Genomic DNA, 18,492 nt, shown 5'->3' with positions numbered 1-18,492 from the left:
GGTGGGTTTCAAATTTTTTTACTACCGGTTCTGTGGGTGTGGCTTGGTGGGCGTGGCATGGCTTGGTGGGCGTGGCTTGGTGGGTGTGGCAGGGGAAGGATACTGCAAAAATTCCATTCCCTCCCGATCAGCTGGGACTTGGGAGGCAGAGAATAGATGGGGTTGGGGCAAGTCAGAATTTTTACTACCAGTTCTCCGAACTACTCAAAATTTCTGATACCGGTTCTCCAGAACTGGTCAGAACCTGCTGAAACCCACCTCTGGCATACGGGTAATTCTTGTTGAACGACATTCAATGACTGTTCAAAGTTAGGACAGCACTGAATGAGAAGGACGTTTGACAGGTCTTCATTGTCACAGCCATTACAGCATCCCCACGATCACATGATCATAATTTGGGTGTTCATCACCTGACACACAGTTATGACATTGCAGCATCCTGCAGTCGTGATCACCATTTGAGACCTTCACTGCTGACTTCCAGCAAGCAAAGTCAATGGGGAAACCTGCAGGAACTCACAAACGGCAAATCACATGACCACAACACCCTGCAATCGCGCAGGATTTGCCTAATGAAGGCAAATGGAACTGCCGCAATGACGATTGTAAATTGGCGCAGTCATGTACCATCAAGCTTTACAACCATAGCAACAAAGTTGCCACTCTCAATTACCATCCTGAAGTGATGACTACCTGTCTTCTTGCGGAAAGGCTAACGAAGAGATAAACAGGACAGGACAGAATAACAGAGTTGCAAAGGACCTTGGAGGTCTTCTAGTCCATCCCCCTGCTTGCACAGGAGACCCTATACATTGCAGACAAATGGCTGTCCTGTTTCTTTTTAAAAACCTCCAGTGATGGAGCACCCACAACTTCTGAAGGCAAGCTGTTTCATTGGTTAATTGTTTTCAGAGTTAGGAAACTTCTCCTTAATTCTAGGAGCTATGAGCCAGTGGTGAAATCCAAATTTTTTTACTACCGGTTCTGTGGGCATGGCATGGTAGGCATGGTATACTTGGTGGGTGTGGGTTGGTGGGAATGGCAGGGGAAGGATAGTGCAAAATCTCCATTCCACCCCACTCCAGGGGAAGGATACTGCAAAATCCCCATTCCCTCCCCACTTCTGGGCTGGGGAAAGGATATTGCAAAATCTCCATTCCCACCCCACTCTGGGACTAGCCAGAGGTGGTATTTATCGGTTCTCCGAACTACTCAAAATTTCCGCTACCAGTTCTCCAAAATCTGTCAGAACCTGCTGGATTTCATCCCTGCTATGAGCTAACAAATGAATAAAGAGACTTTTACTACAAAAATCCACATTTCCGGAGTAGATTGCTTAAAAATTTATTCCTAGTTTTTCTTTGAAAAAAAATAAGATTCTCTGGCTCTTCTAAAAGAAAGAGGTAAACTGTTCTGACACTGATTTGTCTGAAAAGGTATAGGGTTTCCTGACTGAGTAGGGAGTTGGACTCTGTTTTTCTGATAACATATTCTGATAACATCCATACTAGTTAAAACATACTCATCTAAACACATCCATTTTTTTATTCCAGCACCTAATGGTTCCATCAACATCAAGACACTGGGGAAAAAATAAAGACTTATCTATAAAGCCAATGCAGAAATTGTTTGGCTGCATGTGCTAACCTCAGTAAAAAGAACATCTAGGGCAGGAGGGGTATTTTTATTTACAACACATTTCACTTTTATAGGATTTTGGCAGGTAAATAAATCAAATTAGGACTCCAGTTCCAGATAACTGAGCTGGTAGCCTCTTAATTCATAAAACATAATAACCTAATAATTTATTCAGACTATAAATTCTTATCTCCTCCCCATAAACTTTTAAAATATTTCCTTCATCTCATATTTCAGATTACGTTTATTTAATAAGTCCATACATAATAAAAGCTATGTGACAAAACCAAAAAGAAAAAGAAGCAAAAATTAAGCCAAGAGAGTGTGAAAATCTGGCTTTACACCAAGAAATGAGAATTGCATATCAGCAGTTTTCTGGTTCTAATAAAGATAAGGAGGCCTGAAAATGTATAGACTGAAAAAAAATGTTAAGGAATTTAACATTTTAAATTCAGGAATCAAGGATACAGAGATTACTGTTAAATGTTCTACAATTGACCTCAAAAGCCACTAGAGGGCACCAAAGGAACACTAACACTAAAGCGACATTTTCCTTTTGGTATCAGATTGACCTGTGCTGTGTTTAAAAACATCTTAATTACCTAAAAGAAAAATAATACCCAATACTCAGATTATCCTCTTCTCGGAAAATTTAGAGGACTTTCCACATAAGATTGGGCAACAACTATCTCAAACTGCTAGGATTTATTATTTAATGCCTAATCTCTTCCGCTCTTGACCAAAACCACAAACCATTTAATTTCATCTCCTTTGTAATTCCAGACTTTAAAGGTTTTTTCTAATTCAACATTAGCATAATAAAAAAAAAAAAATTAATTGTTCTTTTTTTAAAAATTATCCCTGAACTGTGTAGATCCATAGGCCATAGCAAACTAGTTGCTCATTAAAAAAAAGCTCTCCAGGGACTCTGTAAATTGTTTCCAAACAAACTTTTGGGCAACCTCTTTTTCTTTGCATTCTAAGAAATAAAAAGATGTTATAGCAGCACACTGATGATTTGGGGTGGATCCTATCTCTATATCCACCCTCCCTATTTTATTCCTGGCATTCTTACCCAACCTGATACCCTCTGGGTGTACAGGTAGTCCTCCACTTACAACAGTTCATTTAGTGACCGTTACACTGAAAAAGTGACTTCACACTTATGACCGTTGCAGCATCCCTCATGGTCATGTGATTTACATTCGGATGGTGGGCAACTGGCTCGCATTTACGACGGCTGCGGTGTCCCAGGGTCACGTCATCCCCTTTTGCGACCTTCCGATAAGCAAAGTCAACAGGGGAAGCCACTTTCCCTTAACAACCGGATTATTAACCCAACAACTGCAGTGATCCACTTAACAAACGTGGCAGAAGTCGTAAAGCGAGGCAAAAGTCACCTAACTAACTCATTTCTCACTTAGCGACATACATTTTGGGCTCAATTATGGGTGTAAGTCGAGGACTGTCTATATTACAATGAATAATAATTTCTTGGATTGTGGGTAATGGGAGCAGCTCTGTGAAAGGCGTCAGGCTGGAGATCGCTGCCTAGTGTCGATTTATTTCAGAGGTTTATTTGTGGAGTGGTTCAGGCCTCTTCTATTCAGCCAATTTCTGCTTATGCAACCAACTTCCTCTGAGGGGCACACAGGGAAAGAGAGACCTCACTCAATCAACAGCAGGGGTGGGTGTTACTTACCTTTATTACCGGTTCGCAATGGGGCCGCGCGCACACGCGCACTTCGCTCTCATGCACACACGCTCTTCTGCGCAAGCGCAGAAGCATTTTGATGACATTGGGGTCGGTGGGCGGAGCCTCCCACCAGTTTTACTACCGGTTCTATAAAACCGGTGCAAACCGGGGGCAACCCACCACTGATCAACAGGATCCATTCAACTGACAGATGGGTATCACTTCCCGGTGCCTGTTTGCCATTTGATCGAATATATCTGTATCTATATCCATAAAGTCACCCAGCTGGCTTTGTACTAAGGTGAGACTAGAATGCACAGTCTCCTGGTTTCTAATCTGGCGCCTGAACCACAAACAGATAACCTCTGTAATAAAAACTCTTCTTTTAAAATTATTGATACAAAGCTGTATCAGGACAAAACCAAGTATTAATAGAATACAGGCAGTCCTCAAGTTACAACAGTTCATTTAGTGACTGTTCAGAGTTACAACAGCACTGAAAAATGTGACTTATAGGACTGTTTTTCACACTTATGACCTCTGCAACATCTCCATGACCATATGATCAAAATTCAGATGCTTGGCAATTGGTTCGTATTTACGACCGTTGCTGTGCCCCAAGGTCACCTGTTTGCGACCTTCTGACAAGCAAAGTCCATGAGGAAGCCAGGTTTACTTAACAACCGGGTTACTAACTTATCAACCGCAAGGATTCACTTAACAACTGTGGCAAGAAAGGTTGTAAAATGGGACAAAACCCACTTAACAAATGTCTGACTTAACAACAGAAATTTTGGGCTCAGTTGTGGTCGTAAATTGAGGACTACCTGTATAACACAACGCAAAACAGAACAGGAGCTGACAAAATCCACTCTCAGGTGAGTGGAAATTTCTGGCCAAAGCCCAAGGCCTCTTATAGGGATTTATAAACTCATTACGCCAAAGCTGTGCAAATAAGAGAAAAGCCTCCTTTATCTGACTTAAATTACGGAAGAAACTGCTTTTTAAAGTATTTTCCTTTCCTTTAGGGCCTTTCGCTGGTATTTCTTATCAACTTTTACTCCAAAGGGCCTCCACAAGGTCTCCTCACTATTAACGGCTCCTTTGCAATGAAACAAACCCCAGGAACAAAACGGAAGGCAGCTATCGGATACCAACCTCATTATTTGGTGAAGTTCTTACCTCAAGTTCTTTTCTAAGCCGAGTCTCTCGCTCAGCACCAAACTGAAGTTCGCTGGCCTGTCGCCTCAAGGCTTCTGAACAGCCATTATGTTCTCTTTCTAGCTCTTGTATTTTTTTGTGGACATTCTGTACTGTGCTGGTGCTTTCCTGGTGGGAGAATAATAATTAGTTCCAACTTCAGTATTTTCCCTGAAGAGAAAGATTTGGAGACAATTTACTCTTGGTCTTTAAATCTGAGAGTAGGATCAAGAGTCTTTACACAATTGAGAATTACACATTAATTGGCATGGCATAGTTGTCCCACTGAAAGGTCCCCATGATTTTTGTCTGCCGGTAGCCCCAAACACCATTACTTAGAAGTAAGATCTATACTATCAATAAGTTTCTAAGTAAAAATGTTTTAGGGTTTTTTTTCCCTTCTATACTACCTAAGGAACTTCCATTTACCAGGGGTCTGCAACCTTAAACACTCAAAGAGCCATTTGGACCCGTTTCCCACAAAAAAGAAAACAACGGGAGCCATAAAACCTGGGTGGGCGTGGCCAATTCAATATCACTCACTTCCACCAGTCACATGACTCCCTAGCCACGCCTACCCAGCCAGTCATTAGGGCAGAGAACCGGGTGTTAAAAAACACCGGGAACCACAAAACCCTTTTGACGTCTCTCTCTCCCTCCCTCCCCCCTCTCTCCTGCTCTCTAGAACTCTCTCTCTGTATCTCTCTGTCTCTATCTCTCCCTTTCTCTCTGTATCTCTGTCTCTGCCCTGGCCACTTCTCCATCACCCGCTGTCACCCTTACCTTCTCAGGCCAGGCAAGGAGTGACTGGGAGGGAAGGGCAAGGGGCAGGGCCAGCCAGTGATGGGATCACCTGACAGGGAGCCACAGCAGAGGGCCCAAAGAGCTGCATGTGGCTCCGGAGCCACAGGTTGCTGACACCTGACTTAGGACATTTAGAGGTTCACATTGCCATTTTAACTGTTTCAACTTCAGATTTGTTACAGGCTTACATAACACAGTACTTCTAGATAAAAATAACAGGACTAAAATTATTCTATCGACATTATGGTATATTTTAAAAATTTATTCCTTTGCTTTACATTCCACCTTTTTGCCACAAGTCTCAAGCCAGTTTCCGCTTCGTTTCCCATTCACCCATTCCCATTCACTGCCACTCAGCATCAGTGCCAGTTTGCGCTGAGTCCATGACTAGCCCACAGAAGATTACCCAGAGAAATTCCGATTTCAATGTATATTTGTATCCAGATCCCTCCACAATAAATCCTACATGTTAACTATTATTCCTTGGTTCCCTTTATTTCCTAACAACAGACACCCACATGCAATCATTTAGGCCAGTGATGGCGAACAGTTGCGCGGAAACGTCGAGTACGCACACGCTCATCAGGGCCATGCTCTGAAAAAGCCAAACTTCCGGGTTCTAGCATGCATGCGTGCCCGACGATCAGCTGGCTGGCACGCATGGGCAGGCTGGTTTTCGGCACTGCCATGGCGCGAAGGGATCGCGCTCTGGAAAAGCTGAACTTCCAGGTTCTAGCGTGCATGCGTACCCGACAATCAGCTGGCCGGCATGCATACATATACTGGTTTTCGGCACTGCCGCACACACGAAGGACAGCTGATCGTCGCACGTACATGCGTGCCAGGAACCCAGAAGACAAACAGGCAAGGCCATGCGTGCCAGGCCACGGCTTCGTGTGACACTTTGGGCACACATGCCATAGGTTCGCCATCACGGATCTAGGCTATACAGTATGATCAAATATGCTTAACATGAGAGTCCCAGGGTCCTTCAAAAAGCTATCAACAGAGATTTTTTTTAAAAAATTATTGCGACAGATAAAAACAAGAACAATTATTATAGCAGTATTTAGTTAGTTAAAATATAACATTCCATTAATTCAAACGATTTCTGGTTCTGTCTTTGTTTCACTTTCTTTGTTGGCTGATTCAGTAAATTTTTAGAGAACTGTCCTAGCATGAACCCAAATATATTCCTTAGCTTGAAAGTGGGTATAGACTCCTCTATCACACAGAGCGTACCCTGTTTTTTCAATACAGGTAGTCCTTGACTTACAACCACAACTGAGCCCAAAATTTCTGTTGGTATGTGAGAAAGTTGTTAAGTGAATTTTGCCCCATTTTACGAGCTTCCTTGCTGCAGATGTTAAGTGAATCACTGCAGTTGTTAAGTTAGTAACACGGTTGTTGAGTAAATCTGGTTTCTCCATTAATTTTGCTTGTCAGAAGGTCACAAAAGTGATCACATGAGCCAGGGACACCACAACTGTCATAAATATTAGTCAATTGTCAAGCGTTTGAATTTTGATCATGTGACTATGGGGATGCTGCAACCGTCGTAAGTGTGCAAAATGGTCCTGGGTCACTTTTTTCTGTCCTGTTGTAACTTCAAATTGTCATTAAATGAACTGCTGTAAATTTATTTATTTATTTATTTGTTTGTTTCCATTTCTATACCGCCCTTCTCCAAATAGGACTCAGGGCGGTGAACAGCCAAAGTAAAAAACAGAACATACAAAATTTAAAAAACAGTTTAAAATAATTAAATATTTTGGCCGTAAATTAAAACAATCCGATTTAAAATCAATTTAAAACTTAACTCAAGCCAGCCCAGCTAGTTGAAATAAATAGGTTTTCAGGGCCCGACGAAAAATCCGGAGGTCTGTTATTGTACGTATCTCTGGGGGGAGGTTGTTCCAGAGGGTGGGTGCCGCCACAGAGAAGGCTCTCCCCCTGGGGGTCGCCAGCCGACATTGTCTGGCGGACGGCACCCGGAGGAGGACTACCTCTACAGAGGAAGTGAAACCTTAATAAAGTCAGCTGCAAAACATGAGATGTTTTGTCTTTAAGGCTTTGCTTTTAGTAAACAGCTCATCATTTTATTAACTGATAATGCAACGTGTTTCTCTGCCTCAATTTTGGTACGTAAGAGCATTTGTGACGAGAAGGAGAATGTAATGATGAAAGGCAAGTCCAATCCAGAAATCATTGAATAGTTCTGTGTTTTAGTCACCGAGAAACGTAATCCAAAAGAGTTTCATGGTGGAAATTAAAAGCAAAGGTCTTGAGACTATGAATTTTCAGACCTGCAACTTCTCATTGCAACACATTAAATCAATTTAGAAAAGGGAACATGGCAGGCTGGTTATTAGTCTGCCTGAGCACTTCACCTCCTCCCTTGCTACATCAGTCAAAACGATCTCAGTGGGGCATGTATTTACTGCCACTGCTTAACTGTCTAACACAATGCTTTCTCCGTCATTAATTCCTAAGCTTCTTGGTCTTGTTTTAGCACAGATGCCTACAACTCCTCTGTGAGTGGAGGAAAGATATAATTAGGTTGTTTGCCTGATAAGAATTCAGCAGCAAGATCAGAGTATTTAAAGCTGCACTGAAAACGAGTAATTTTGTTCTCCCTGAAGCAACATTTGCAGTCTTAATCCCAGATTCTAGGCACCGGACAATTCAAAGGTAACAAAATTAGAACTAGCTCTGCAGTCTTACAGTAGAACAAGCCTTCTAATCCAATCACGGTGACAGACTGATGTGCTAGAACAAAGCAGGTTGATCCCTGCTGGTTAGCCTAACAGTAGCATGTCTTCTAATATTTTTAGTTTTTCAATCTCACCATCTCTATTCATCTGCTGCTCAAAACTATGTTGGATTAAACCCCTTATTTTCATCAAGCTTCAGGATGTACCAACAACCACGTCATACATTCTCCCTCTAATTGAATTCAACCAGGCCTCTCTCCTATTGAACTAAAACATAACCCCTGAATCTATGTGTGACCCTAAACCATGCTTTAATGCTAATTATAATATGTGGTTGGATTCCCACATAACAAAAAAATCGAACCAACCACTGCAATAACTTAGCTTAATGGGCAAAGTTAACCCTTTCCACACTTTCATCTAATCCAGGATGAATTTCCTGTGGCAACTGTCCCCCCCCTCCAGCTGCCCCCTGCCATTTGGTTGGTGAAATCTGTTAAGCACCTGTTGGTCACTTCAGAAAGTCGATGACCAGGGATATCCAACCTTGGCAACTTCAATTTCCAGAATTCCCCAGCCCAGAGATACGTTGAAGTCCAAAGGTCTTAGAGCCGCCAAGGTTGGACACTCCTGGTGTAGACCCAACTCTTCCCCTTTAGTCTCTGCCTTTCGGGGCCATTCTGCTTTGACAGCACAAGGAGGTTCCAAGCAGGTTCTCCTCAGCCCAGATACTCTGATCAATCTGGTCAGCAATTTATTTGTGAGGATAGAGGAGAAAGAAGAGCCCTGATTTACTCTCTGCTACCTCACAGCGCAACAAAATCTTTCAGCTGTTATGAGCTACAATGTTCTTCAGTCATTCCAGTCTTCCTTTAGCAGACAGTTCCATGGGATGGCGGTATAGGAATGGTCAGCCTATGGCCACTCCAATATGAAGAGCCCTGGATTCAGTCCTCTCCTGTCCCCCTCCATGTTTTTCAGAATCTCCATGCCATCACCCAGTCACATAATCCATTGATTTGGAAGTACTTGATTTCCAACTGAATATCATCACCTCAAGTCCAGCTAAGAATACTGTCTTAGGTCTTAGTATTTGGAGATTGCTGAAGCCTAAGGGGGCAAGGCAAGTTATTTATTTCTCATAGTTGTCTGTCAGCCCCAGTGATGTCTCTTGGGAGAGAGGCACTACTTCTGAGGAAGTAGGTCTGTTGTTTAGGGGTCTTTGTGAATTCATAGTTACTACTAGATGGAAAGGGAGACGTTTTAGTCATCCTACCCAGAACAAAAGGATTTCGCAACAGTGGTTCACATTCTTATTGCTACTCAGACTGGCATGTTACAATGTCCTCTTCATGGAGCCATCCTTGAAGATCACCCAGAAACTCCAACTGGCAAGTAATACAGCAGCTAATTTGTAACCAGGCACTCATCATCATGAGCACATACATTTGTACTGTGAGCCCTACATTTGCCACCAATAGGTTCTCACACACAATTCAAAACGCTTGTGACATGCTGTCAAGTTCTTTATGTGGGCCAGCACCTAAATTGCTGAAGAGTTGCCTTCCTCAACCTCTTACCTAATACAACCAAACTGGGAGAAGCTGCCTGTTGTTACCCATCTCAATGAGATGAGGCAAAAGAGGTTTAACTAAAAGAGAACTTTTAGTTCAAGTGCTTATTTTGTGATTTAGTGTCATTTGAAGTTTGTCTAGCCTCACCATTGTGGTCTGGAACATCTAATAGATGTGGGAAGAATGGAAGAAACAGGAGTGTTGCAAAAGACACATCCGAGCCCAGATGGAGGAAGGGGAAGCATGAAAAAGAGTACCTATGCCTAAATTATGCTAGATATAGATTGAGCTAGAGAATTCCATTATATTACCCCATCAGCAATAAATATATTTTCAGAAATCCAAAGATGTTCTTATTTCTTGTTTCCTCAGTTTGCTTGCCACTCTGGACTTGACCATTGCCTTATGGAAATAAACAGAGCCAGAGCTTTTCCAACGAGCATTGGGGGTTTTATTAGAACAATATATCTGTTATTTAATTATTTACAGGCATTATATTTAATTAATAATAATGCACTGATTAGTTCACCTTTAATGCTTTAGTGTACATTGGTTCCCTAATGATGATTTCTGAAATAAACTGCCAGAAGCTCATTGTGAATCTGTCAACATACAAATGGCAATAAATAAGTATGTACAATTTTTAGTGTATAAATAAAAATAAAATACATTCAGATTTAATATGGGGTAGAATGATGTTGATTTCATCATCCCCAGTCAGTCTCTTCACCTCATGAAGGAGATGTCTTCATGTTGTATTAATGGGGTAGCAAATACCATATTTTTCAGAGTATAAGACACACCTTTTTCCCCCAAAGAAGAAGGTGAAAATCTGAATGCATCTTATACTCTGAATGTAGCCCCATCCAGCTTCTCAAATGGAGATTTCAGAGGCTGAAAAAGGCATCAGAAACAAAGCTTCAGAAAAGAAGCCCCCAAACAGAGCTTCAGAAAAGAAGCCCCCAAACAGAACTTCAAAGGCTTTTTTTCTGAAGCTCTGTTTCGGAGGCTTTCAGAGGCAGGAAAAAAAGTTTTTTCTGAAACAGAGTTTCAGAAGTTTCAGAGACAGGAAAAAAAGCAAAAAAAAGCAAAGCACAGAGCTCACCTCTGGGAACAGCTGATTGGGGGTATTCCAAGAGGCCGATCCACCTGCCAATCAGCTTTTTTCTTATTTTCCTCCACAAAAACTAAGGTGCATCTTATACTCCGCTGCGTCTTATACGCCAAAAAATATGGTACTTGTTTTTATAACATGCCATTGACTGCATTTAAATAGTTCAGCAGCCGCCCCCCCCCCCTTTTTTTTTTTTTTTTAGTAAAATGATGTTCTGTTTTGTTGCAATTTAATGCTAGTTTCGGTCAAAAAGATTTATGGGACTTCCATCAGTCAAGGACTATGCCAGGTTTTGATTGCATGTCAAAGGCAAGCATGCCTGCAAAGCAGATGGCATCAGAGCCTGTTCTGGGAGGTGGTTTGAGAATTTTACGCCATAAAATAGGTTCAAATTTTGCCACTTAAAATGTCCGATCATCAAAATTGTAAACAAGAGGACCAAATATTAAAGCCCATCTAAATTGGGAGCGACAAGCACCTCCTGTAAAGCACAGTACACTGACACCAGTCATACAAGTAACAAAAAAAATATTTTTTTTTAAAAAAAAATTCTGAAATGGCAATTAAGAATGGAAATTTAAGTTGAACTAATAACTGCCAAATTAAATTTACAGATACATTAAGAAGTGGAAGAGAGGAATCAATCACAATACGACTGGATAGCGCACAACAAGTTGACCATATATCTGCTTAATAAGCCAAAGCATCAATGAAACATTGCTATTCCCTTTATGCAGGAGCAAACCAATTTCATCCAAATCAGAAAACTATGATTTATGGCTTTAACAAACCAATGTATTAATACGAACAATAGGTTCATAGCATTCCAAAGCCATTAAATCATAGCTTTCCAGTTCAGATGAAGAAAGCTGTGTTTTACTTATGCAAAAGGGGGGGGGGGCGGGGCGGAAGAAGGGATTACATGTGCTCAAAAAAAGATTTATTGATATTTCAGTTTATTAAAGCAAGCCATGATCCCTGAAATGTAATACTGCTATATTAGAATGCCATTTGAAAGCAGAGCAAGTACAAAATGTAGTTATTTCTTACAATCCAACCTCACTATGTGAAAGGATATTGATTTCAATACTTAATCCCCACAACTCCAGTGGAATTAAAATAGGTCTATGGTGCGTTCAATTTAAAATAAAGATCCCTCTGTTATAAGTAAGCTTAGAAGTTTCTCATGCAATGTTGGGTTGTTAGCCACAAGATGATGCTGTTGTATTTGTTACAGAAAATCCAATCTTCTTCTAGAAAGTAGGCAAAAGATTCAATATAAATCTTCCAAAAGCCCATCAGTACATATCCCTCTGCTAAAAATTCTTCTAAGGGCTTATGATTGCGTTTCTCTTCGCTACAGACAATCATTTTTATTCAATTTTCACAGATACTTCTAAAATAATATTTACAAGCCATAGCTTACATCTGGTTCAATTGACGTATTGAAGGGACTAGATCTTCCATTTCAAAGCTGCAATATAAATTGCTCACAGGTAACAGAAGGGAAAGATTAAAAATCAAATTGTTAAAGTAGCAATGAGCACACACCAGATTTACCTACAAATATAAATAATGCTAAGAAAGATAGAAGGAAAGAGGAGAGGATGCCTGAAAGCAATATGGCTAGTTTTAATTACAGTGGACACAATGTTATCGTAGTAGACCTGAATAACCAGGTTTAGGACAGACTGCCATAGAAGAATTTATCTATGTGACTTCTAAGGATCAACACTCACCATAATCAGATCAAATCAATGCTCCCCAATTAGATTTTATATGTATTTATGAACACACAAATAGACACTTTATTATCCAAGAGTAAGAAATCTGCAGCTGTTCAGAGATTACGGAATTAAAAATCCTTGCATGCTTCATTTTGGCTACGCTACCACAGCTGAACTGTAATTCAACATTTCAGCAGCAACAGATAGCCCAGTTCTGCAACCTGTTAGCAAATATTATATTAATGTAATATAGTGTAAAGATATTTATTATTATAGTCAGCTGCACACCCAACCAGATGTTTAGACAGGATTTGGTCTTTTTAATCCATCTGTAAATCCTTCCCAAGGACATAAGATAGGCAGAAGCTGTTGTTTGATGGTATTAAAGGTGTTGTCACAGGATGTAAAGGTATTAGAAGTATTGTCACAGTTTGTAAATTGTTCCAAGTAAAGCTGCCTTTTGCAATTGACTGATAGTGATTTTATTGATGTCAATGGTGATGATGATGATTATTATTACATTAGGATATTTTCTCCTTTTAAGTTTAATCCATGCTACTTGGTACCAGCTTCTTTTAAATGTATCATTTCTCCTTTAAATCCTTTTTGCCACTATTAATTTGACATTTGACTTTCAAATAAACACAATTCTTGCAAGAATATCAGTGTATTGGCTTTTCCTTCCCTTGCTTTCATTGTTCTCTGTAAATTAGAGTTTGCTTAATACCTTTTCAAAAGAAAATTACTTTAAAAACAATCTCATCTTCTTGAGATGACTGAGGAAGTTAACTTTTTAATCTTAATTTTTAGTTAACTACACATCTTCTGTACTTCAGCATTTACGGGTAGATAAACCTGACTGGCAACATTTATATTTGTACCACAGGAAACAATAAAGATATTACTTTGTTTCCTGTGATACAAATATAAATATTGGTGGTCAGAAAATCGCCCTACTTGAACATCAGTCACTTTCTTAGCTCCTCTTTCTCTTTTCTTGTTGATTGGCACTGTTTTAATTCCGCCCTTATGAAGAGCTCTGGAGTAGTTGAAACTCTATATTCTACTTTCTAATCTCAAATTAACCTAAAATGGATTTTGGAACAGATCTGGAAGTAATGTATCTACTGTACAGGGGAAAAATATGGAGGCCAAAGAGCTGGACATGCAGAGCAGCCTTTTCCAACTTCTCAGATATATTGCATGAGATTTCTGGAATCTGCAACTAGTGTAGCTAAAAACATGGTGCCTGGTAATTTGGGGAGCAATCTGAATGTATCAGATGTATATGAAGTTTTTAAGAAGAGATTGGATAACCATTTGTCTAATATGGTATAGGGCAGTGATGGCTAACCTTTTTCTCGTCGTGTGCCAAAAGTGCGCGTTCGCACATACAACAGCATGCATCTGTGTCGGCACCCATAATGCAATGCATGCGCATGACCCCCCCCATGCTCCCCCCGCGTATGCACCTATGACCCCCCTGCGCTTTGTTTTGGGCCTAGTAGGCATCCCTGCAACCTCCTAGGCCCCAAAAACGGGCTGTGGGGAGAGGGGCATGCCGCATCCCCCATGCCCCGTTTTGGGCTTAGTAGGCCTCCCTGTAGCCTCCTGGGCCCAAAAACAGGGTGTGGGTGGGGTGCGCCATACACCCCCACGCTCCCCCCACCCTCCGCGTGTGTGCGTGCAACCCCCACCCCCCACATATCACAAAAATCAGCTGGTTGGTGGGAGGCACGTGTGCATGTGCGGTGGAGTTAAGCTGGGCAACAGCTCGCGTGCCCGCAGAAAGGCTCCAGCTGTGGCACGCGTGCCATAGGTTCTCCATCACAGGTATAGGGTTTCCTGCCTAAGCAGGGGACCTCCAAGGTCCCTTCCAACTCTGTTATTCAATGTTCTATATACTAAAAGTACTAATTTACTTCAGATTAAAACTATTTTACAGAACAGCAAAAACATTAGCAATCCAAATGTAACCACCTGAGTGCACAAGTAAATCTTCAGGTGGTACAATTTGTGATGCCAACCATAACTGAACAGGGAGAAATGTCTATTACCAGGGTCAGGAATACCTTCTCTTAGGAGACTGTAAACTTCTAGAGATATAGCCTCATGAAGAGGACATCCCTGCTTTTATCGGGTCAGTACATAAAAAAGCTGACCTATCAGATAGCCAGGCTAAGCAGACTTTTATATTTTAGTACAAGTGTTGAATCTTCCTGTACAGCATCCTGGCCTTTTGAACTGCAAAAATATTTTTGCGGCAGGCTGCCTCCTTAAATACTTTGCACTAGCTGCAGCCCATGGTCTAACTAACTCCTAAGGCCGTGATGGAGAACCTATGGCACGCGTGCCCAAAGTGGCACGCAAAGCCATGTCACCCAGCACGCGCAGCCTTGCCTGTTTGTCTTCCGGGTTTCTGGCTGTCCTTCACGCACGCGGCAGTGCCGAAAACCAGTGTGCGCATGCACGCCAGCCAGTTGATTGTCGGGTCTGCATGCGTACCAAAACCCGGAAGTTTGGGTTTTCCTGAGCACGATCCATTCACATGTGTGGCAGTGCTGAAAACCAGCATGCGCGCCAGCCAGCTGATCGTCAGGCACGCATGCACACTATTACCCGGAAGTTCAGCTTTTCCGGAGGACAGCCCCGTTGAGCGTGCGTGGGCATGTGCAACATTTCCGCACGACCTTTTTGGCACTCGGTGCCGAAAAGATTCGCCATCACTGTCCTAAGGCATACCCATCTAAGGTATATAGTACTGTAATCATTTGGTCTAGAAATTTGGAACTTTACTAGTGCACTTTCAATATTAAGCAAAAATCAAGAACACGGGCGGGGGGGGCATAACCTCACACTGACAGCAGGGAAGTTCAAAAGTTAGAAAGTATTACTTCACAGAAAGAAGAAATGGAAGCTTGGAACCAACTTCCAGCGGAGATAGCGGGTCAATTATCAGTAACTGAGTTTAAAGACGCTTGGGATAAACAGTTGTCCATCATCCAACAGAAATAAAAAATTAAATAAACATTAATAAAATATATAAATAATAATTAAAAATGATAAACAAATAAAGTGAAAAGAAAACAAGCAAAAAAAAAAAACCCTCGAAGGACAGACTCAGCGGATTACTAGGTCATTTTCTGCTATTAGTTTTCTGTGTATCTATGAATTACTGCGACTGGGATATTCTGGCCAAAGATAGTATAAACAGACATCTTTAAGAAAAGATTAAAGGTAAGAAATTAAGGAGAAGAAACAGTCTACCATTATAGATTGACTATCGTGTTGTAAGAAGAGACATCAGCTTACAATATCCAAAGGGCAAAAGTGAAATAATATAATAGTACTGCCATTACAGGTAGTCCTTGACGTACAACAGTTCATTTAGTGACCCTTCAAAGTTACAACACCCCTGAAAAAAAAGTAACATGACAGTTTTTCACACTTTACAACTGTCGCAACATTCCCATGGTCATGTGACTAAAATTTGGATGCTTGACAACTGGTTCATATTTATGCCCCATGGTCATGTGATCCTGCTTTTGTGTTGTGGCCCGTCATAAAATGGGACAAAACCCACTTTTACAAATGTCACATTTAGCAACCTAAATTTTGGGCTCAATTGTGGTCATTAATCGAGGACTACCTGTATTTTTAACAATTAATCCAATACTATTTTTGGCTTATAAGAAAGATACAACTACTTCTAGTTTAGCAGCATTACCTAACATAACAAAAGATACCTGCAACAAAAATTGGAGTTCATTTCTTTCTGATTTCCAGTGTTCTGCCTGACACCTAAATTCTTCTTCTGCCACTTTTATGATCTCTGACTCTATCACGTTCTTCTGCTCCTTCTGGCATTCCAAAGTCTCCTTGATGTAGACACAGGTTAAAATGAACTTATCGTAACATACTGCAGGCTTTACATATAGCTTTAAATATATATATACAGGAATTAATTAAAGCTATCAAACATTGTATTGTAGATCCAGGTTATTATTTCCTAATTTTACCAGAGACAGGAGAAAACCATTTTATGAGGTTTCCTGTGCACTCAGTGAATCAGTCGGAATCGATTCTACCTTTATTCAGTTATAGTACAAGTTGTCCTCGACTTACAACAGTTCACTTAGTGACCTTTTGAAGTTACAACGGCACTGGAAAAAAGCAACTTACCACCATTTTTCACACTTATGACCGTTGCAGCATCCCCATGGTCATGTGATTTACATTCGGATGCTTGACAACTGACTCATATTTATGACGATTGTAGCGTGACAGGGTCACATGATCCCCTTTTGCGACCTCCTGACAAGCGAAGTCAATGGGGAAGCCAGATTCACTTAGCAACCGTGTTACTAAGTTAACAACTGCAGTGATTCACTTAACAAACGCGGCAAGAAAAGTCGTAAAATGGGGCAAAACTTACTTAACCAATTTCTCATTTAGCAACATAAAATGTTGAGCTCAATTGTGATCGTAAATTGAGAACTACCTGTACTTAGATTTAAGGAAAAATAATATTTTTTGTTACACTGAAGGGAAAGCGAGACATCTTTCTTTAATAAGCAAGAAAAACTGCCATTGTATCTGAACAAACCAGGGTCCAGGTTTGAAATTCTGCCTTGGGCAAATAATTTACTACAGAGACAGCAACATTGGTAAACATTATTGAATTGCAACTCCCATCATGCCTTTCCTGTAGCACAGGTGATGCTGATGGGAACTGCAGAGCAAAAACTACTGAAAGCACATACAATGTCAATCTCTGCTTTGTGGATCAGACTAATTTTTAACATGTGAAAAGCCCCCACTCTTTTCTATCTCTCAACTGACCCTGCTACCTTCAACTACAAATCACTGTTTTTTCTTTCATGAAACATTTGCCTTAAACATCTGGTACCTTGGACAAGAACTTCCCCACCCAAAAGAACATCAACCTATACTCTCGGATGAGTAGGTTACATTCTCCATCATGAATGTCTTGGAGAAAGCAAGGAATACAACTTAAAAGAGCACCACACACTAAACCAGGCATGTCCAACCTGTGACCTATTGGCCATGTGTAGCCCTGGACAGCTAATAATGCCACCTCACAAGATTGTACACTTTTAACATTATGTGAGTTATATACATTAACTATATTGTATCTTTTATATATGGCCCAAGAATTCCTCTTCACTCAATGAGGTCCAAGCAAAAGAAAAGTTTGGATACCCATGCTCTAGACCAGTGGTTCTCAACCTGTGGTCAGTGGACCTCTAGGGGGTCCATGAAAGCTTGAAGAAATGTTATTATTATTTAAATCTTGAGTTACATCTTGGGGGTCCATGGCCACGAAGGTTATTTAAAGGGAGCCCACGGTGAAGAAAAGGTTGAAAACCACTGCTTTAGACTTTTCACTGGCCAAGAACCATTAAAACCTCAAGGAACACTGTTGTGTCAAAGAAAAAAAATCAATCTCCCACTTAATCATTTAGCGTTTAGCAGTTTGCTTACCTCTGTGCCCGAAAAGTAAGATTTATTATATTTAGCCAGGAAAACAACCCTGAATTTAAAATATTCCGCCCCCCCCCCCATCCTGCGGAGCAAGACAAAGGCTCATCCCTCTCTATCACTGTGTTCTAGAAAACATGAAATCATCAATTCGCTTTAAAGGTAAACCCTTTGTCAAAAAGCAAACATTCCTTCAGATGAAGTCAGTTCCAGAATGTTGCAAGTGCCTAAACTTTCTCTTTTCCTTTTCCCACTGAATCCCTCTTCAGTTTGTGTCGTATCTTTTAAACTGCAAGATATATATATATATATATTGGGGAGCCTAAGAAACATTTTTGTGGAAAAACAGAGCAGAAAATACTGTGCTAATAAGAATATGTTTACTTTCTTCTGAATCATAACATTTCTATTAAATACAGCAACAGCCATAAGAGTGGGTCAGAAAAACAGCAACCGCACTGTCCCTTTGTACAGATATGCTATGTTGATGCATACCATAGAGCAGGGGTGTCAAACTCAAGAT

At 40.8% G+C, this 18,492-nt stretch overlaps 1 protein-coding gene across 22 annotated transcripts in view; it reads right to left on the bottom strand.

Moving 5' to 3' along the window:
• Nucleotides 1–18,492, bottom strand: part of CCDC171 (coiled-coil domain containing 171) — a 207,712-nt gene that overhangs the window by 178,044 nt on the left and 11,176 nt on the right. For 13 of the 22 annotated variants that reach the window (XM_034410481.3, XM_034410483.3, XM_087886273.1 and 10 more), the window contains exons 6-7: nt 16,214–16,345; nt 4,517–4,663 (exon numbers count right to left, since the gene is read on the bottom strand). In XM_034410481.3, coding sequence (XP_034266372.2) covers nt 4,517–4,663; nt 16,214–16,345 — 279 coding nt within the window. The remainder of the gene's footprint in view (nt 1–4,516; nt 4,664–16,213; nt 16,346–18,492) is intronic. The other 9 variants (XM_087886278.1, XM_087886279.1, XM_087886274.1 and 6 more) reach the window with 1 other exon arrangement.

Source organism: Pantherophis guttatus, chromosome 2 (assembly GCF_059756535.1).
Source record: "Pantherophis guttatus breed Tessera chromosome 2, ASM5975653v1, whole genome shotgun sequence".
NCBI classification, from domain to species: Eukaryota; Metazoa; Chordata; class Lepidosauria; order Squamata; family Colubridae; genus Pantherophis; species Pantherophis guttatus.
This window is presented reverse-complemented; position numbering and strand designations above follow the sequence as displayed.